This window comes from Ursus maritimus, unplaced genomic scaffold (genome assembly GCF_017311325.1).
Source record: "Ursus maritimus isolate PB19 unplaced genomic scaffold, ASM1731132v1 scaffold_7, whole genome shotgun sequence".
NCBI lineage: Eukaryota > Metazoa > Chordata > Mammalia > Carnivora > Ursidae > Ursus > Ursus maritimus.
In genome coordinates, this window is record NW_024426885.1 from 49,014,788 (window position 1) to 49,030,503 (window position 15,716).

At 43.9% G+C, this 15,716-nt stretch overlaps 1 protein-coding gene across 1 annotated transcript in view; it reads left to right on the forward strand.

Annotated features, from left to right (window-relative positions):
- The window catches only part of KCNMA1 (potassium calcium-activated channel subfamily M alpha 1), a 250,752-nt gene that overhangs the window by 100,507 nt on the left and 134,529 nt on the right, over window positions 1–15,716 (forward strand). Inside the window, exon 11 of the mRNA XM_040623777.1 lies at window positions 7,095–7,163. Coding sequence (XP_040479711.1) covers window positions 7,095–7,163 — 69 coding nt within the window. The remainder of the gene's footprint in view (window positions 1–7,094; window positions 7,164–15,716) is intronic.

A 15,716-nucleotide genomic window follows, 5' to 3' on the forward strand; every position in this document is an offset into this window, starting at 1 on the left:
TAGTGGCTGCCTTCAGACAGTTTGCAGTCTGGCTAAGGAAAATAATACCCACCCTCAGGGAGAACTAAGCACCCATAAGTGCTTGATGGATGAGAGTTTGACGGGTGCACATACTAGAGGACAGAGGCTGAGACTTATGGGGGGAGAAAGAGCTCCCTGTAGGCTGGAGGTGACCAGGAGAGGCTTTCTGGAAGAGATGACATTTGAACTGCACAGTGTGAGGAGATTGGATTCAGAGAAGGAATAACGAGGGAAGAGGGAATTCTCGGTACTAGGCAATCAGGAGACTGGGAGCCACATGCCACTCTCTCCACACCCGGATCTCTGAGATTTTCCAAGGAGAGCAAACTGATTTCTCCTTTAGATGGGAGGAGACAAATCAGATTTCTCATGACATGTGATGTTTTCAGGGGAAAACAGCGATAGTGTTTTTATCATAAGAACTAGTAATCGTGAGGCTGTACCCCTCTGCCTCCAGATGAGAAAGTGAGGGCAGAGGGGAGAGGAGAGAGGTGGAGAAGGAGGAGCGGGAGGAAACCACAGTTTCTGAGCTTGAGTTGCCTCAAGAATGCCATGTACCGGGGCCTGAATCCAGTCCAGTCCAGTTGGAAATGGGATGCTAGCGGCTTGATTTGATGTTCGGTATAACATATAACGCATAACACACACACAGTTTGCATTTTGTCTGACTACTAAATAATAGCAAAGCTTACGAAAATGCACTTATTCATGCTTTGGGCAAATGCTAATTGTCCATATCAAAGAATATAATTATTTCTAAATTCAAGTGTCTTAGGCGTGCTAGTGGAGATGTTGTGCGTGTGTATGGGTTTGAGGGTGGGGGTGCTGAAGCCTTCCCCACTCCACCTCTATCAAAGCTATTGGGAAATGAGATCTGAACAACATCTCCATGAGCATTTTAAATCACTTCCTTTTTTCTTGCTCCTGAGTCTTATAAATCCTGCTGTTTCAAATTTCCTTTAAGTAGATGTTTCCATTTCAAGAGCCTATCATTTTAAATCAAAGTTCCTAAATGTGAATCCTTTTCATTCTAGCCCCTACATCCTAAAGATCTGGTTTCCCAGTGCACGGTATTTACATCTGCATCTATTCTGATTACGTGCATCAGCCTGACATGGCCAGGGTCCCTCTGGATAACGGAAGAGGGGCCCCAATTTGGGGAGGGGAGCTGAGTTTGGAGGGCACAGTGTGGGCTGTCTCTTCTCTCCTCACCCCTCACTCCTGGGTGACCCAACTTCAGCAGTCCCCAACCACACCTTCGCATACCCTTCTTGAACACATTCGAAGGGGCAGACTCCACGAAGGGTTTCTCTGTTTAATTCATATCGGCAAGCAATCTTTCTAGTTAAGGGGGCTGATTTAATGGCAAGAACAATTTATGTCCCTCTGGGTAGGTAGAAACAGTTGGACTCTAATTCTTAAGAGCCTTTGTTCAGGAACATCTGGGTTGAAACTACTGTAGTTAACAGATGATGCTAGCAGTAAAAAAAAAAAAAATAGGCATTATATAATGTCATTGTCAAATTTGGTAGACCTCTACTTAATAATTATCAAGAAAGCAATCTAACTTGTTATTACAACAGTTTTATTGCAGATTGCTGGTTTAAGACCTTTTTGTGACAAGTGGCATTTTTTTTCTGGAAAAAATTCATTTCTGTTCCCCTGTAATTATTTTCACAACCAGCAACGACTTCCTGCTTTGGACATATTGGGACATTTTATTTTAGAAACCAAGAATTAAATTGCTGCTAACTGTTTATCACATTGCAAAGGCTTTCTTGGTTCTTTCTAATACCCTCCCTCACCCTAAGTCCCTTTCTTATTCCGCCCCAGTCCTATATATGCGGAGACACTGAGTAAAGCCCTAAGAAGGACTCTAAGAATGGATGAGCAAAGCCCATTTTGCTTTACCAAAAACAATGGTGTTGATGATACAAGTAAATATTTCATCTCAGGACATCAGTTCTGAGTAGTCTGACGACAGGTTCTGGGGAGTGAACCCAAGCTGTGAGAGTCCCAAGGACAAACTGCTGTCTGGATCTTAGAATTGCATTTGCATTTCGGCATATTGATTCGAGGCCAATGTTAGGTTCCCAGAGCGTATCACTGCTATTATTTCTTTTGACATCCCTCTTTTCCCAATCTCTCTACTTCTCATGAACAAGTTAAGAGGCATCTTGTTTCATGATTTGATACTCAGCTCCCAAGCCTTCTCTGCTTAGACTTTCTTAGTTGACTACTTTTTTTTTTTTTAAAGATTTTATTTGTTTATTCGACAGAGATAGAGACAGCCAACGAGAGAGGGAACACAAGCAGGGGGAGTGGGAGAGGAAGAAGCAGGCTTATAGCAGAGGAGCCTGATGTGGGGCTCGATCCCATAACGCCGGGATCACGCCCTGAGCCGAAGGCAGACGCTTAACCGCTGTGCCACCCAGGCGCCCCTTAGTTGACTACTTTATCTCTTAATGTGTGCTTCCAACAACTCGAGAGATTCTGCTCTTCATTCATTCCGCATTTATTTAATCAGCATGTATTGAATGCTTACTCTTTGTACTTTGCAAAAGGCCAGGGAGACAAACCATGTGTCTTGCCCCAAAGAAGCTCAACTAGCCAGGCAGAGAGACAAGTCAGCAAGTGCTTACACACAGACCTGCACCCTGTTCACTGGCCTTGGTCTGTTCTGACCTCCTCGTACTTCTGCTGCAGCCTTAAGCCCTGTTCCCTGGACATTGGCTAACTCTCTGTGGCAGGGTCTAACAGAAAACTGTGATTTTTAGTGGAGGGGGGACATAGTGCAAGATTTGTGTTTTGTGGACGTGCAGAAGGTACTCGTTACAGCAGGGATTAAAAACTTAGGGGCCTCTATGGGGCGCCTGGGTGGCTCAGTCTTAAGCGTCTGCCTTCGGCTCAGGGCGTGATCCCAGAGTCCTGGGATGGAGCGCCATATTGGGCTCCTCCACTGGGAGCCTGCTTCTTCCTCTTCCACTCCCCCTGCCTGTGTTCCCTCTCAATCTGGCTGTCTCTCTGTCAAATAAATAAATAAAATTAAAAAAAAACAAAAACAAAAAAACGAACAACTTAAGGTGCCTCTAGGCGGCAGGAGTGAGCCACCAAGAGTGAAGATGGAAGAGGTCGGATACCTGGGGAGTGCTGGGGACTGTAGCGTGTTGGAGAGGATGTGTCCCATGCAGAGGGGTCCGTGCTTCAAAGCTCCAGTCCCTTTCAGCCGGATAGAATGTGGCTCCAGTGTGGGCATTTATGATTTACCAAGGAAAGCTGAAAAGCTAGTTTTTATATGAAATCACCAGTTAGTATCTAATTCTGGGTTTTTAGTAATGCTATACTGACCAAGGCTCCATGCTGGGCTTCTGGCCACCACCTCACTTCCTTTGTTCTTATAAGAAGCATTTGTGCAGCACACTGCACTGAGATTTCATTTCCACTTTCGGCCTTTCTTCCCAAAAGTTATTTGACCTGGAGCGAGTTGCCCCTCTTTGGACCTCAGTTTGTCATCTCTAGGAGAAGGGCAGCCCCAACAAGTCTTGAAGGGCCCGAATCCGATAATCCACGGTTGTGGTCCTGTTTGCATATAATCGCCTTGTGGACATTACTCTGTCCTTCTCCTGTCCACCCCTTTGGCCAGTGAGTAAAGGTGGGCTTTGGGTCAAAGAGCTTCTTAAAAAGAGGCTTCTATAAAGCAGTGCAGATTCATCTTAGATATGGATTTGGAAGTTATGAAAGAGGACTCAAAGATCCCCTGGTCCACTGTGCTGGTTAAAGAGTGTGCACAAGGCTGTGTAGATTGTACTGAGTTTCCTGCATTAGAAAGCTCCTCTCGTTTTCTATCGAGTTGGTAAATGGCATCGTAGTACCTAGGAACACATAATTTACCATTACTGTGGACTGCTTCTTTGCTTCTACCAACAGGATCAGGTCGTTAAAAGCAATTAAGATCCATGATCCATGAACCACAGAGTCCCAGATCAGAGTGGCCAGTCACTCATAGGATATCAGCATATTGGCCTCTTCATGATCTGTGCTAAATTAAGATCGGCCTTCTCCTTGAGATTTTGGCAGTTAGTTGCTGTTTACATTAGAAAGTGGTTACCTAATCTGGTAATTTGGTTCAACAAATATTGCATAAGCCATCTGATATTTTAAACAATTCAAGCTCCAGGAGTAACAGCCCCATAAAGGGTGTGTGTTAGCAGTGCTCTATGGAACATAAATTAAGAAGAGCATTTTTCCAGCTGTAGTTGGATACTTGGGTTGGTGTTTCAGCAAACTGCATAATCAGCACAAAGCCCAGGTCATTAGAGTCTGCTGGCAGGAATCAGCAAACCTGCAAATCACCAGGAGAGCCCAAATGCGCCTAGATGAAGTGGTCCTTTGAAATCTGTCTGTCTGTTGAAAGCAATACGGGAGACCATGATCTCACATGTAGGAGTGAGCAATTGGTCATATTTCCACTGGAGAGCATGAGGCCTTCACCAACCCCATTGCTTTTCAATTTGCAACCAGCTAAAGGCCTCCCATTTCACTTAGAATAAACTGCAGACTGGCAGACTTGTTACTATGGCCAGCAGTCCTCCCAGACTTGCTCCTGCCTAGCTCCCTGCCCTAATCACTGTCACTTGTGGCTTTGCTCACTCAACTGCAGTCTAGTTAACCTTGTTGCTGATCTTCAGACACCCTGAGTTCCTTCCTGTCTCAGGACCCTTGCACTTGCTGCTTCCACTCCCTGGAAAGATTTTTCTCCAGATCCTCTCATTGTCTGCCTCTTCTCCTCACCTCCTGTGTTCTGTGCTCTAGCTTACCTTTTCTGAATGGTCCTCCTGGACCATTGCAGATAATAGCGCTTCCCAGTTACTCTGTTTTGTTTGGTTGGTTTTGGTTTTTTGGTTTTTTTTTATTGGAGGATAGTTATCACACTATGCTGCATTAGTTTTAGGAGCACAAATTAATGATTGGACAATTCTGTATGTGATGCTATGTTTACCACAAGTGGAGCTGCCATCTGTCATCACACATCGCTATGACAATACCATTGACTGTACTCTCTGTGCATCACTCATTCCATAACTAGAAGCCTTTACCTCCTACTCCCCTTCACCCATGTTGCCCAATGCCCTCCCCCCTTCCCTCTGGCAACCATCAGTTTGTTTTCTGTATTTATGGGTCTTCCCAGTTACTCTTTGTCCTCTTAGGTTGTTTTGTTTTCTGCATAGTGCTGGAAATTTATTCTTTATTCACTTGTATATTTGCTTATTATCTATCTCTCCCAGCACAAAAGAGGCTTCCCTGGAGTTAAAGATGTATATCCTGCCAGATGCTAGCTGGGGACCGTGGGCAAGTTACATGGGGGCTTTCTGAGCCTCAGGTCCATCGCCTGTGATATAGAGATACCAGTAGAAGTCGGAATAACTGGGGCCATCTCTCCCTCTCAGGGATGTTGAGGGGATTCAATGAGAGCACCAGCAAAGCCCCACCCCCGTGACCCGGTGCATCTTCCCCCCTGCAGTACTGCATAACCCACTCACTTCTCAACCTGTCAGTCTGCCAATGTTTCATTATCCAAAAAGTTTTTAAAACATATGCTCATTATAGAAACTTGTCACATATAATGTATGTAATTCTTTTGTGGGTGTGCTTTTATGAGTCTATAAATCTATGTTTTCACCTAATTATGTCACATTATTTGCACATTTGTATCTGTATAATATTATTTGTTAATTTTATACCTTGAAATATCCTTCAAAAAGTCATTCTGAATGCTAAAACTATATTGTACCATACTTTACTGAACCATTGCTTTATTATTGGACATTTAGGTTGCTTTTTTTTTGTTTTTACTCTGTATAAATATTACTACCTTGAACACCTTTATGCATAAATACCTCACTGGACCTTTTATTATTTTCTTAGAACCCCTGTAAGTGGAAAAAGTGCATTTTTTTTTAAATTTTTTTTTTATTTATTTATTCGACAGAGATAGAGACAGCCAGCGAGAGAGGGAACACAAGCAGGGGGAGTGGGAGAGGAAGAAGCAGGCTCATAGCGGAGGAGCCTGATGTGGGGCTCAATCCCATAACTCCGGGATCACGCCCTGAGCCGAAGGCAGACGCTTAACCGCTGTGCCACCCAGGCGCCCCAAAAAGTGCATTTTTTGAGCTTCTGTGTCTGTGGTTCCCTGGGCATTACTATAGGGAATGCCGCATAAGTCCCGAACTCTTAAAGGAGCCACGCTGGCTGAGGAGATGACGGTCAGACACAGATAGCACTAGGGAGCAGGCAGTTGAGGACGGGCTGAAGGAGGTTGTGGCAGACAAGGAGGTGGAGGAGTCCTGGGGACGGCAAGTGGAAGGGTGGCGGGGGCTACAGAATTGCTGCACAGAAGCCTGGATTTGATGGGGGCTTGGGAGGAAGTGTCGGGAAAAGAGAAGGCTATTGGGGTAGGAATCGCCTCGGTGAAGACATGGAGGCAGGAACGAGCCAGCCTCAGAGCGGGCTGGGCAGCGGGCGAGAGCACTGGGCAGGTGAGGTGAGGCGGCTCGGATAGGGCCAGGAGTGACGGTGCCACGGTCATGTGCTGGGCAGTTACACGGAGGCTAAGGATTATTACCATCATTCCGAGCAGACAGGGGTCTGCTCAGAACAACAATATGAGCCATTTGTACAAAAGACCGAAATGGAATCCAAATAACAGGTCCAGCTGCTCCAAATACCTCCCTCCCCCTGCAGTTAACATTTTACTACCCGACTGAGTAACTAATGAATCTGGCCCAGCATAAATCCCCGGGCACAAATCCCTGCTTGGGGTCTGTGTCTAGACATCCAGACCTGAGTGCAATTTGCACTTTGAACATTCAGCGCCTTATCACTTGCGAGAAATCAGGTTTGATGGGGAAAATGGGGAGGTGTCGCGCCCACCCCCTCCCTTTGGCACAGTGACTGTGGAATGAGGGTCCCCGGGATAATGAGCGCATCAGGCGATGGAGAGGTCGTAACCGTGTTTGTTATGTGGCTCTGGACGTTCGGAAGCACTGACAGGGAGTTTCTCCATCTCGTTGCAGGCTGTGTTTTGTGAAGCTCAAGCTCCTGATGATAGCCATTGAGTACAAGTCCGCCAACCGAGAGAGCCGGTGAGTTCACCCCAGTCCAGCGGCTGGCTGACATTTACGAGATGGTGAGAGTGCTCTCAGAGCGCTCGGTCCCCCCGCTTCTTTCTTACACGTTAGTGATGTGCTTGGACCCCTGATGGGACACATCTCTGACCCTCGGGCACATCTTGGGGCATGCCCAACCAGATACCGCCGCTTCTATCGCAGACCCACCTAGGACCCCAAGCCCCACTGGGCATTCAGAAAGGGTTTCTCCAGAGGATAGGGATGAGGCATCCAGGTCTCCACCTGACCGTGCTAACTTACACTTTTCACCCTCTCTGCACAAAACCAGGGACAGGCCCCGTCTTCAAACCCCTGTTTACTGCCATGAGCACGAAGCAGGTGGATTGTGGCCTCCTTCACAGCAGAGATGGGGCAGGGCCGTGATGGGACACACCAGCTCTCTTGATAGCCAAATTACAAGCAGCCTATTGTGTACCATATGTGCTTTTCCCGGTGCAACTGAAATCCAGGTGGCAGAATATCAGCTTCATGTAAATTAGTCAGGAGAGTGGGCTCAGAGGCAGGAGCCCTCTTTATTTATTTATTTTGCACTTAATTATGGGCAGATCAGACTGATGAGGGACTGGGTCTGGTTGAAATAGATAACAGTCCAGTCAATATATGAGTTCAAGCTGGAAGAAGGAAGCATCCCGTTAACAGGGAAGTTTGTCGATGCAGGACTATATGCATTACAGATAAAATAGAGATGATTTTTTTCGCTCCCCAATTTTTATCAATGGGTTTGGAAGAAAGAGCTCATTGAGAAATGCAGGGGCCTTTGTCCTCTAAGATGACATCCAAGTTTGTTCCTAGCTATGGTAAGTCAGTCTTCCTGTGGCTGCCGAAGTGTAGAGTACAGGCCCCCTCCAACCTGTGCTAATATGTTGAGTGCAGGGCAAGACTAGGAGGTACCTGCTATCATCATCTAAGGAGTTATCATTATCTGGATGAATGACTCAATAAAGCCAGACTTCCAAATGTAAAGTCTGTGTCTCTGATAAACAAAACAAAACACAAAACCAAAAAACACTGGATTGTAAGCGAGTTAATCCAGTGTTCTCTGTTACCTTAACTACCGGATCAGATTGCTCACAAGGTCAAGCTGATCAAAGGCTAAGCTCTTTGGAAAATCCAGATCAATCAAGAGGAAATAAAAATGGTAGATTTGGTGGCCACGTGTAAACCATGGCCATGGCAGTTAATAATTATGTATAGATACAGTTTTCTTTTTTGTGTTGGCAAAATAAAGAATATTATGTGCAAAAGAATGGGAACCAGAATCCTGGCTCTTTGATGTTCAACAGATAAAGTGGGTGTTTCTGGGATTACTGCTTTCCCACATGGTGGCCAGTAGTCACCTGTGCCTGTGGAGGGGGAAACATGTATCCTGGGTTTTTGCCAACGATATTCTTCATGTTGCCACGTCAGTAAATCTATGTAATTCAGCCTTCTTTCTTTATCACTTTCGTGCATCTCTCAGAAAAGTGCCATGGTATGGGTGGTACTAGTGCGAATAGTGCCTTTTGACCATCCTGGTATAATTCCATGGCAGGAGTCTGCCCCCTGAACCTTGACCAGTCATCTCCCACCTGCCACCTTTTGGTCACAAGGAGGGAGAGAAAAAGCCTGTTAATGGTTCAGTGTGAATCTCCTGTCACTATTCTAAGAAAAATGACTAAGAGCTTTCCCTGAAGACAAAGTCTTTTCTTTGATGGACCCTCCAATGAACTCACAAATCTGAAATGTTTTCAACAAAGCCATATTTATAGATACAGATTTTTAGGTGTTTTTTTTTTTTTTTCCTTTTAGAAAAGAGCACAAAGAACTTGTTTGGCTTTGTTTTTGGCTTTCTGTGTGCCGTTGCCAACTTTAATCCTCTCATGTGGCTTGGTCTCATTGTGGAAGCACATTGGTTCTTGTGGAAAAAGGTGTGTTGGAGGGAATGTGGATCATGCCTCCGAGAATACACCGATCTTCTCAAACACAATATCCGTGCTAAAAAGAATCGCGTTTTTGACCCTTTCCGAGATAAGAATTTTGATTTTTTTCCTTCATTGAAGAATTTCGCATTTCCTTCCCTCTCCCATTTTCTAAGTGGCTGGGTGTTAGAATTCGGAGAGCCCAGCTTCTCCTCTCCCACCCCCTTGCCTGTGTTGAACTATCTCCTCGTTGTTTTACCCCATGACGCTGTTTTTCCATGCTCTGCTGAAAAACCTTGTTTTCACATGCATCCTTCAAATAATTTGAAACAAAGGTTTTGTTCCTTCTTTCCTTCTGGTGTCAGTCAATTTATTATCAAATTGTTTGATTTTAAATTCTTTTCTTGTCGTTTTGCAGAAGCCGAAAGCGGTATGCGCTCTTCGTTAACCTTCCTCCCAACCCCCACCCGCTATCTTCACTGCTAACCACAGGACTAACCATTTGCCAAGAATTCAGGAAGATAGAGATTATATATATGTATACACATACATATAATCTCATTCCCTTGTCTAGTATATATGTATATATTGACATATATACATATATTTATAGTTAAACCCCTCTCCAGCTAGAGCACATCAGCACTGAAAGTAGCATATTGCTTTCCTTGATTGTTTTGGATGACGCACTAACTTCTTTGCAGGAGACCTAAACACCCAACAGGTACAATCCCTGTGTTCGGTCATGGCACCAATGACGGGAACCAGTGCCGTCAACGTTGGGAAGGAGGTGCTCCTCTCCAGCCCCTGGTGTCTGTTTCTGTCCTGTCCTGATGTGTCTTGGTGTCCACCAGACTCTGTGGTGCCGTCTGTCTGCATACCACTTCCACATTCCCAGTGCTTCCTCCTGCCCGCGTCCGCTTTCCCGTTTGTAGAGCAGGATTCGTGTCCTTTTATCCACAAAACAGAGACCAAGCTCAACTAACACTCAACTTTTTTTATTTCCTTACACTTATTTTGTTGATAACATCTTGCATATTTTATTTCTTGGGCAGTACTCGTTACAGACTTAGGACACTGCTACCGAATGGCCAGACTATCACATTGATTTAGTGCCTGAGTACTGTTTATTGAGATGACCTCATGGCTTTATTTCTTCCCTAGTGTGCTTGGGCACATTTCTTTATGTGAAGTGTCTCCGCTTTCACCGTGTGACATCACCCTGTTTTGCTGCTGTTTTCTGTTGCATGACGCATGACCAAATCCTCATTGATAGCATTTTCTTTTAATTTTTTTAGTTAATATTTCCAGTGTAGTTTTTCAATAATGTGTTCTCTAAAACAGTATTGTTGAAAACATAAGATTGAGATGCCTTTGTGTTCATCTTCTCAAGAGTTGTTTCTCTCCGTGGTTGGAATCACTGTCACGTGTTCGTGTTTGTAATTTGTGTGTGTGTGTGTGTGTGTGTGTGTGTGTGTGTGTGTGTGTGTGGTGTGGGAATCTTTGTCGGGAACTCTTTCCAAAGTCCGATTCTTCTGTGATTTTTGGAGTAGACGTGTGACAATAGAGGTGGCTTCCTGTCAGTTTGGTATTATTGATATGATCCAACTGCGAGAAGTTACTGCAACACTTTGCATCTTCAAAGGTCCACAGTGGTCGCACCTCTGCTGTTGGCTTTTGGCCTTTGAGTCCTTTTATCTTGTGGTGGAGGCATGTTGTGACGTAGCATGACTCGTTGTAAAGTGTACCGCAAAGTGACATGGCTTGCTCCCAGAGCCAAATAGCCGCCATTGTCCTTCCCAAATGAACTATCTCTTCCCCATCCCCTCTGGCTACTGTTTTCTGTTTGTGCCAAATATATTTCTAAATGCCATTTCTCAAATCATTGTGATGGGTTCAGGCTAAACAATTCCTTGCCCATCTCATTGGCGGACCGCAGTGGCAGGCATTTGAATCTGACCGACTGGGAGCAATCTTTACTACGCTGTCTCTGCGTGAGCGGACTGAACTCAAGTCTATTGAAGCATGGAATACACACTGTGTCTCCTACCTATGTTCTCGAAGTAGAAGTGTGTGTGTCTAGTTGTGTGGGACTCCAGCAGCATATATTTGAAGGCCCAGAAAAAATGAAAAGTTCCAGAAAGGCAATAAGATTTGAGATTTGGGGTTTCTGTCAGCTGTGCCCTAACACAGCCCATACACTGCAGGGCAGTCGTGCTCCTGAGAGGGGAAACAATTGGCTCAAAGTCCCACCCCATAGAAATCATACATGACCATGTGTGGTCAAAGAGGCCACTCCCCAGTGGCGTGATTCATCTGGGCACGGCATGAACTGAAGTCTTAGATGGTTCTTATTCCCTTGCTTTAGTTAATGAAGTCCCATTAGCTTGCTAGACACAGATATAATTATCATGTTATCAAGTACAAACTCTACGCTCATGTGACTGATAATTTTGTCATTGTTCGGGGAATGGTACATTACACCTACCAAAAATTGGGGGGTGGGGGAGGAGAAATACACACCTGTCATATTTACCCATAACGGATAAAAGATTCCCTTAAAAAATATGGTTCGGTTGGACTATTCATCATTGGTTGTCTCCAAAAACAGCAAACAAGTAAAGTTTATGATGATCGAAGAAGGAATAAGTAGATGTTTCCTAGTCGTTATGCATAAGTGGTGGAGAGAAGGAATAAATCATTTTGCCCCATCAAGCCCCACATCTCCAACTTGACTAAAGTTTAGCAAGACATGTACAATGAAATGCATTGTAGCTTGAGGCCTGGAACTCCCCTCCCAGAGGAACCTGACAGGGATAGTTCTCTGTTGAACTGAACCCTGCTAGCCAGTTCTATGTTCTGGTGTTTTCGTTTGGAAACCTATTTCAACTCCAAGTGAATGGTGCTTTCAATATTGAAATCAATTCCTCCTACTTCCCAGGTGGCTAGCTGTTTATGTATTTGTATATTTACATTTTTGTGCTTAGTGTATCTGGGAGGTTGTTAGCTCATTTGCCAATCCCCTAGAAAAGGTGCGGTGGCTTCTTTAGTAGGCCTGACTGAGAAGAATTGCCCCTCGGTCTTTGAAAGAACAGTTGAGACTACCTTTCTCCTTACTAGAGAGGAAAAGGAACACTTTTGGAGCCGAGACCCATGATTTTTATTTTTCATTCATTCCACAAATAGTTCAAAAGTGCCTATTGCGTACAGGGCTCTAAGCTGGCTACTATGAGAAAATTATTTACAAAAAATAAATAAAAAATGATCATGCTTTTCACTCCTCTTTTTCAACTGTGGGTTCCCCACAGAAAATATGTATGTGTTTCCTTTTAGTGGGCGAGGAGCCAAAGAATCAGTCTTGATACAAAAGTAGTCTGAGAGCCAAAGAAAAAGAGAGAGCAAGAATCCTTGGGGAAGGAGCTACATAAGCCCTTTGCCTCCAGCTGCCACTGAACGTTTTCTGTTGAAATTAGCAAGGTCATAGAAGAAAGAGGATAATTTATATGTTCCTTGAAATGAGGGAAAGTCCATCTCTGCCAAGAAGATGTCCCTATTAGAATTCTGCTAATTGATGTATAGACTTTTGCTTAGAGATTTTCTTGATTCTTCACATGACACATCTTGAAGTTTATCTCTGATAAACTAGTGAATTAGACAAAATTGGAGCCAAGGACTGATTTAATGTGATACACAAGGAGGGAGACTTCTGGAAGTCATAAGAACAAAACAGACTTAACGTTGGATATTCTTTTAAGAGATCAAAGACCTTTGGGAAGATATACATATGCCCAGCAGGAGGTCAATAACATATTCTGAGGGTAGTAGGCACTTCTCTGGGGAAAAAATTACTTCTGTCTAGGATCCTTATCTTTTTTATATTTTCAAAAAGAGGAGGATTAACATTTTATTTAAATTTTCTAGATTTGGAATGTGTATAGGAGACTTAACGTCTACAGTATTAAAGAGAGTAACACGTTTCCTCAAAGAGTCTTTGAAACCTTGTACCCTTACATAGAGAGTATAATATGCAGTGGGCCCTGGAATCAGGGCCACATGTTTCCCTAAGCAAACCCTTAAATACATGAGCGGAATCTAGCACAGTGAAGATTCTTATGTATCTAGATTTCTTTCCTTCATTATTCTCAAGATCTGGGCTGTTTCTTTCAATTCCCACCCAGAAGGCTGCCTTAGCCTGATCTGGATGTAAAGAGATGATTTAAAGCCTCTTACTCCTCGTTAAGCCCTCTGCAAAAGAGAATGAGAAGGCACCCTGGAATTCACGTGGGCAGTGATGTCCTTGGGGGTGCTGAAGTTTTGAGGAACAGAGAGACACTCAACTCTGCAGCCAAAAGCCAGTCCAAATTAGCCCATCTCCAGATGTTGTAGAGGGCTGTAATGTTTTGGATACGGCGATCAGTAGAAAGGTCTTTCAAATGCCAATAGGGGGCCTCTTGGTAATTTATTTGCACCAAGGACAAAATGGAGAGCTGAGACCACGTGAGGGATTGTTTGCGTCTCATTTAGTTGTTTTAATAACCATGCTTACTTTTATTAGTGACCATGCATGAAGGATCTACTATGTGGCAGTCGCTCAGCACATAGTATGTACTTGAATTCTCTTAGTGACACCATAAGCTAGAGATTATTCACTCCATTTCACAGAGGAGGAGAGCGAGGCTGAGGGGCACCCACATGCCCCAGGCCAGGGTCTGAACTTCTAGACCTGACACATGCACCTGCTCGCTTAACTGGCCCTGGCAGAGAAACAGATTCGAACACAAATCTGCCTTCCATCAGCGCCCCAGATCTTTCCCCTCGACCGCACTAGCTTGACGAAAGCAGGCTCGCGGGCTATAATAAATGATCTCAACCTGCTGTCTCTGGAATGACAATCCCAAATTCTCATCGTAAGCCAATTCTTGTTCACTGTTGATAAAGAACAGAGGAAATGAAAAGAAACTTTAGGAAGCTTGCTATCACTGTCTTCCTCCCATGACACAGTGGGCTTGATCACTGGAGTGCAATTAATGAAGCACATAATGTGAAAAAGGATTCTGTGCAAGGCTTGTTTTGCACATATATGTCACCAAGACATTGATGAGTGTCAAATTTCCCCTTTTGAAGTGCATCGTTGAAATCATGATAGGATTTTTTTTTTCACTCAGAAGCTTTTTTTTTTACGCTCTTATATAAGTACATATCAAAATGTAGATTTTTCCAGCTTTAAGGAACTAGCTTCCTTAGACACCATACAGACCCAGAATTTTCCATGTATGTCCTTGTACATTATTCTGAAATGTACAGTTCTTCACCCTGTACCTTCGTCTTATTATGAACGGGATACTTTGATAAGAAGACCTGTGATCCATTCCATGGGGCCAGCTAAAGAAAATCTAATTCCATTGAAAACGAAATCCACTTTTGGCCCTCTTTTCAGTAATAGATAATGAAAGTAACAATAACCAATACGCATCGAGCCTTTAGTGCATCATCTTGCTTAATCCTCTGAAGAAAGACTCTGATCATCATCCTCATTGTAGGTGAGGGTATTGAGTTTGAGGGAGATTTAGTAATTTGCCCAAAGCCAGACAGCTACTAAAAGGGGATCCTGGAATTTGGGCGCAGTTTCTGATTGCGGAGCCAGGGCATACAAGTACCGCCTTACAGCAAAGGGGGTAAGAAAGTGTGCAGAGTCCAGAATTCTGCTTTTCTACGACACCACATTTAATTGGCTTTGAAAAAGGAGTCCACCTAAACTGTATAAGCTCTGACCCTTTTCGCCTCATGATCATGAGAAGTCAGAGGGCTGTTAAACCGATGTAAAGAATTGGCAGGGGGGTAATTAGGAGGTGCCTGTCCAGGGCCGCTGCCCATTGCAAGCTGTTGCTATTAGTGTGGTCTGCTGCTTCCTGATTTGTGAAGAATCTCATTGTTGCCTGTGGTTCCAGGCAACAGACCAATCATCGTGGTCCCTGTCTATTATTTAGTGTTAATAACAGTGATGACACAGGATTGGTTTCCTTCTGTCAGGTCTCGTTATGGGTAATAGTGGATGTTCTTGCGACCACAAACAATTATTTTGCCATAATGATCCACTCTGAGTCCTCCCGGCAGAACAAAAGTTCACCTGGGTCCTTCCTGTATTGCTACAGACGCATCACTCTGTTGTGGCCACAGCGCTTTCCTGAAACAGTTTTGCCAGCAGTAAAAAAATTACATGTTAATTACCATCCTCCATTTTTATTGTCTTAGGCAGTTGAGGACTTCCTTTAACCTATTCCAAGCATCTATTACCTTAAAGCCAGCTTTTCAGATCAGAGAACACCTCTGTTGTATCTATGGCTGCATCCAGAATACCTAAATTCCCTGTCCATTAAGCCCACAGCCTTTTAGTCTCTTTATAATACATTCCTGCATTCTGTTCTTGATCTACAGCAAATTAAACTTGTTTGTTTCACCCATTTATTAGATTCGGATACATATATCTCTTTTGTCAGTGCAAACACAACTTGGTCAGCTAATCTATTTATAACACTTTGAAATAGGACAGTGTCTATTTAAGTCCGTACTTCCCTGCAAGGGGAAGTTTTTTTTTTTGTTTTTTTTTTTT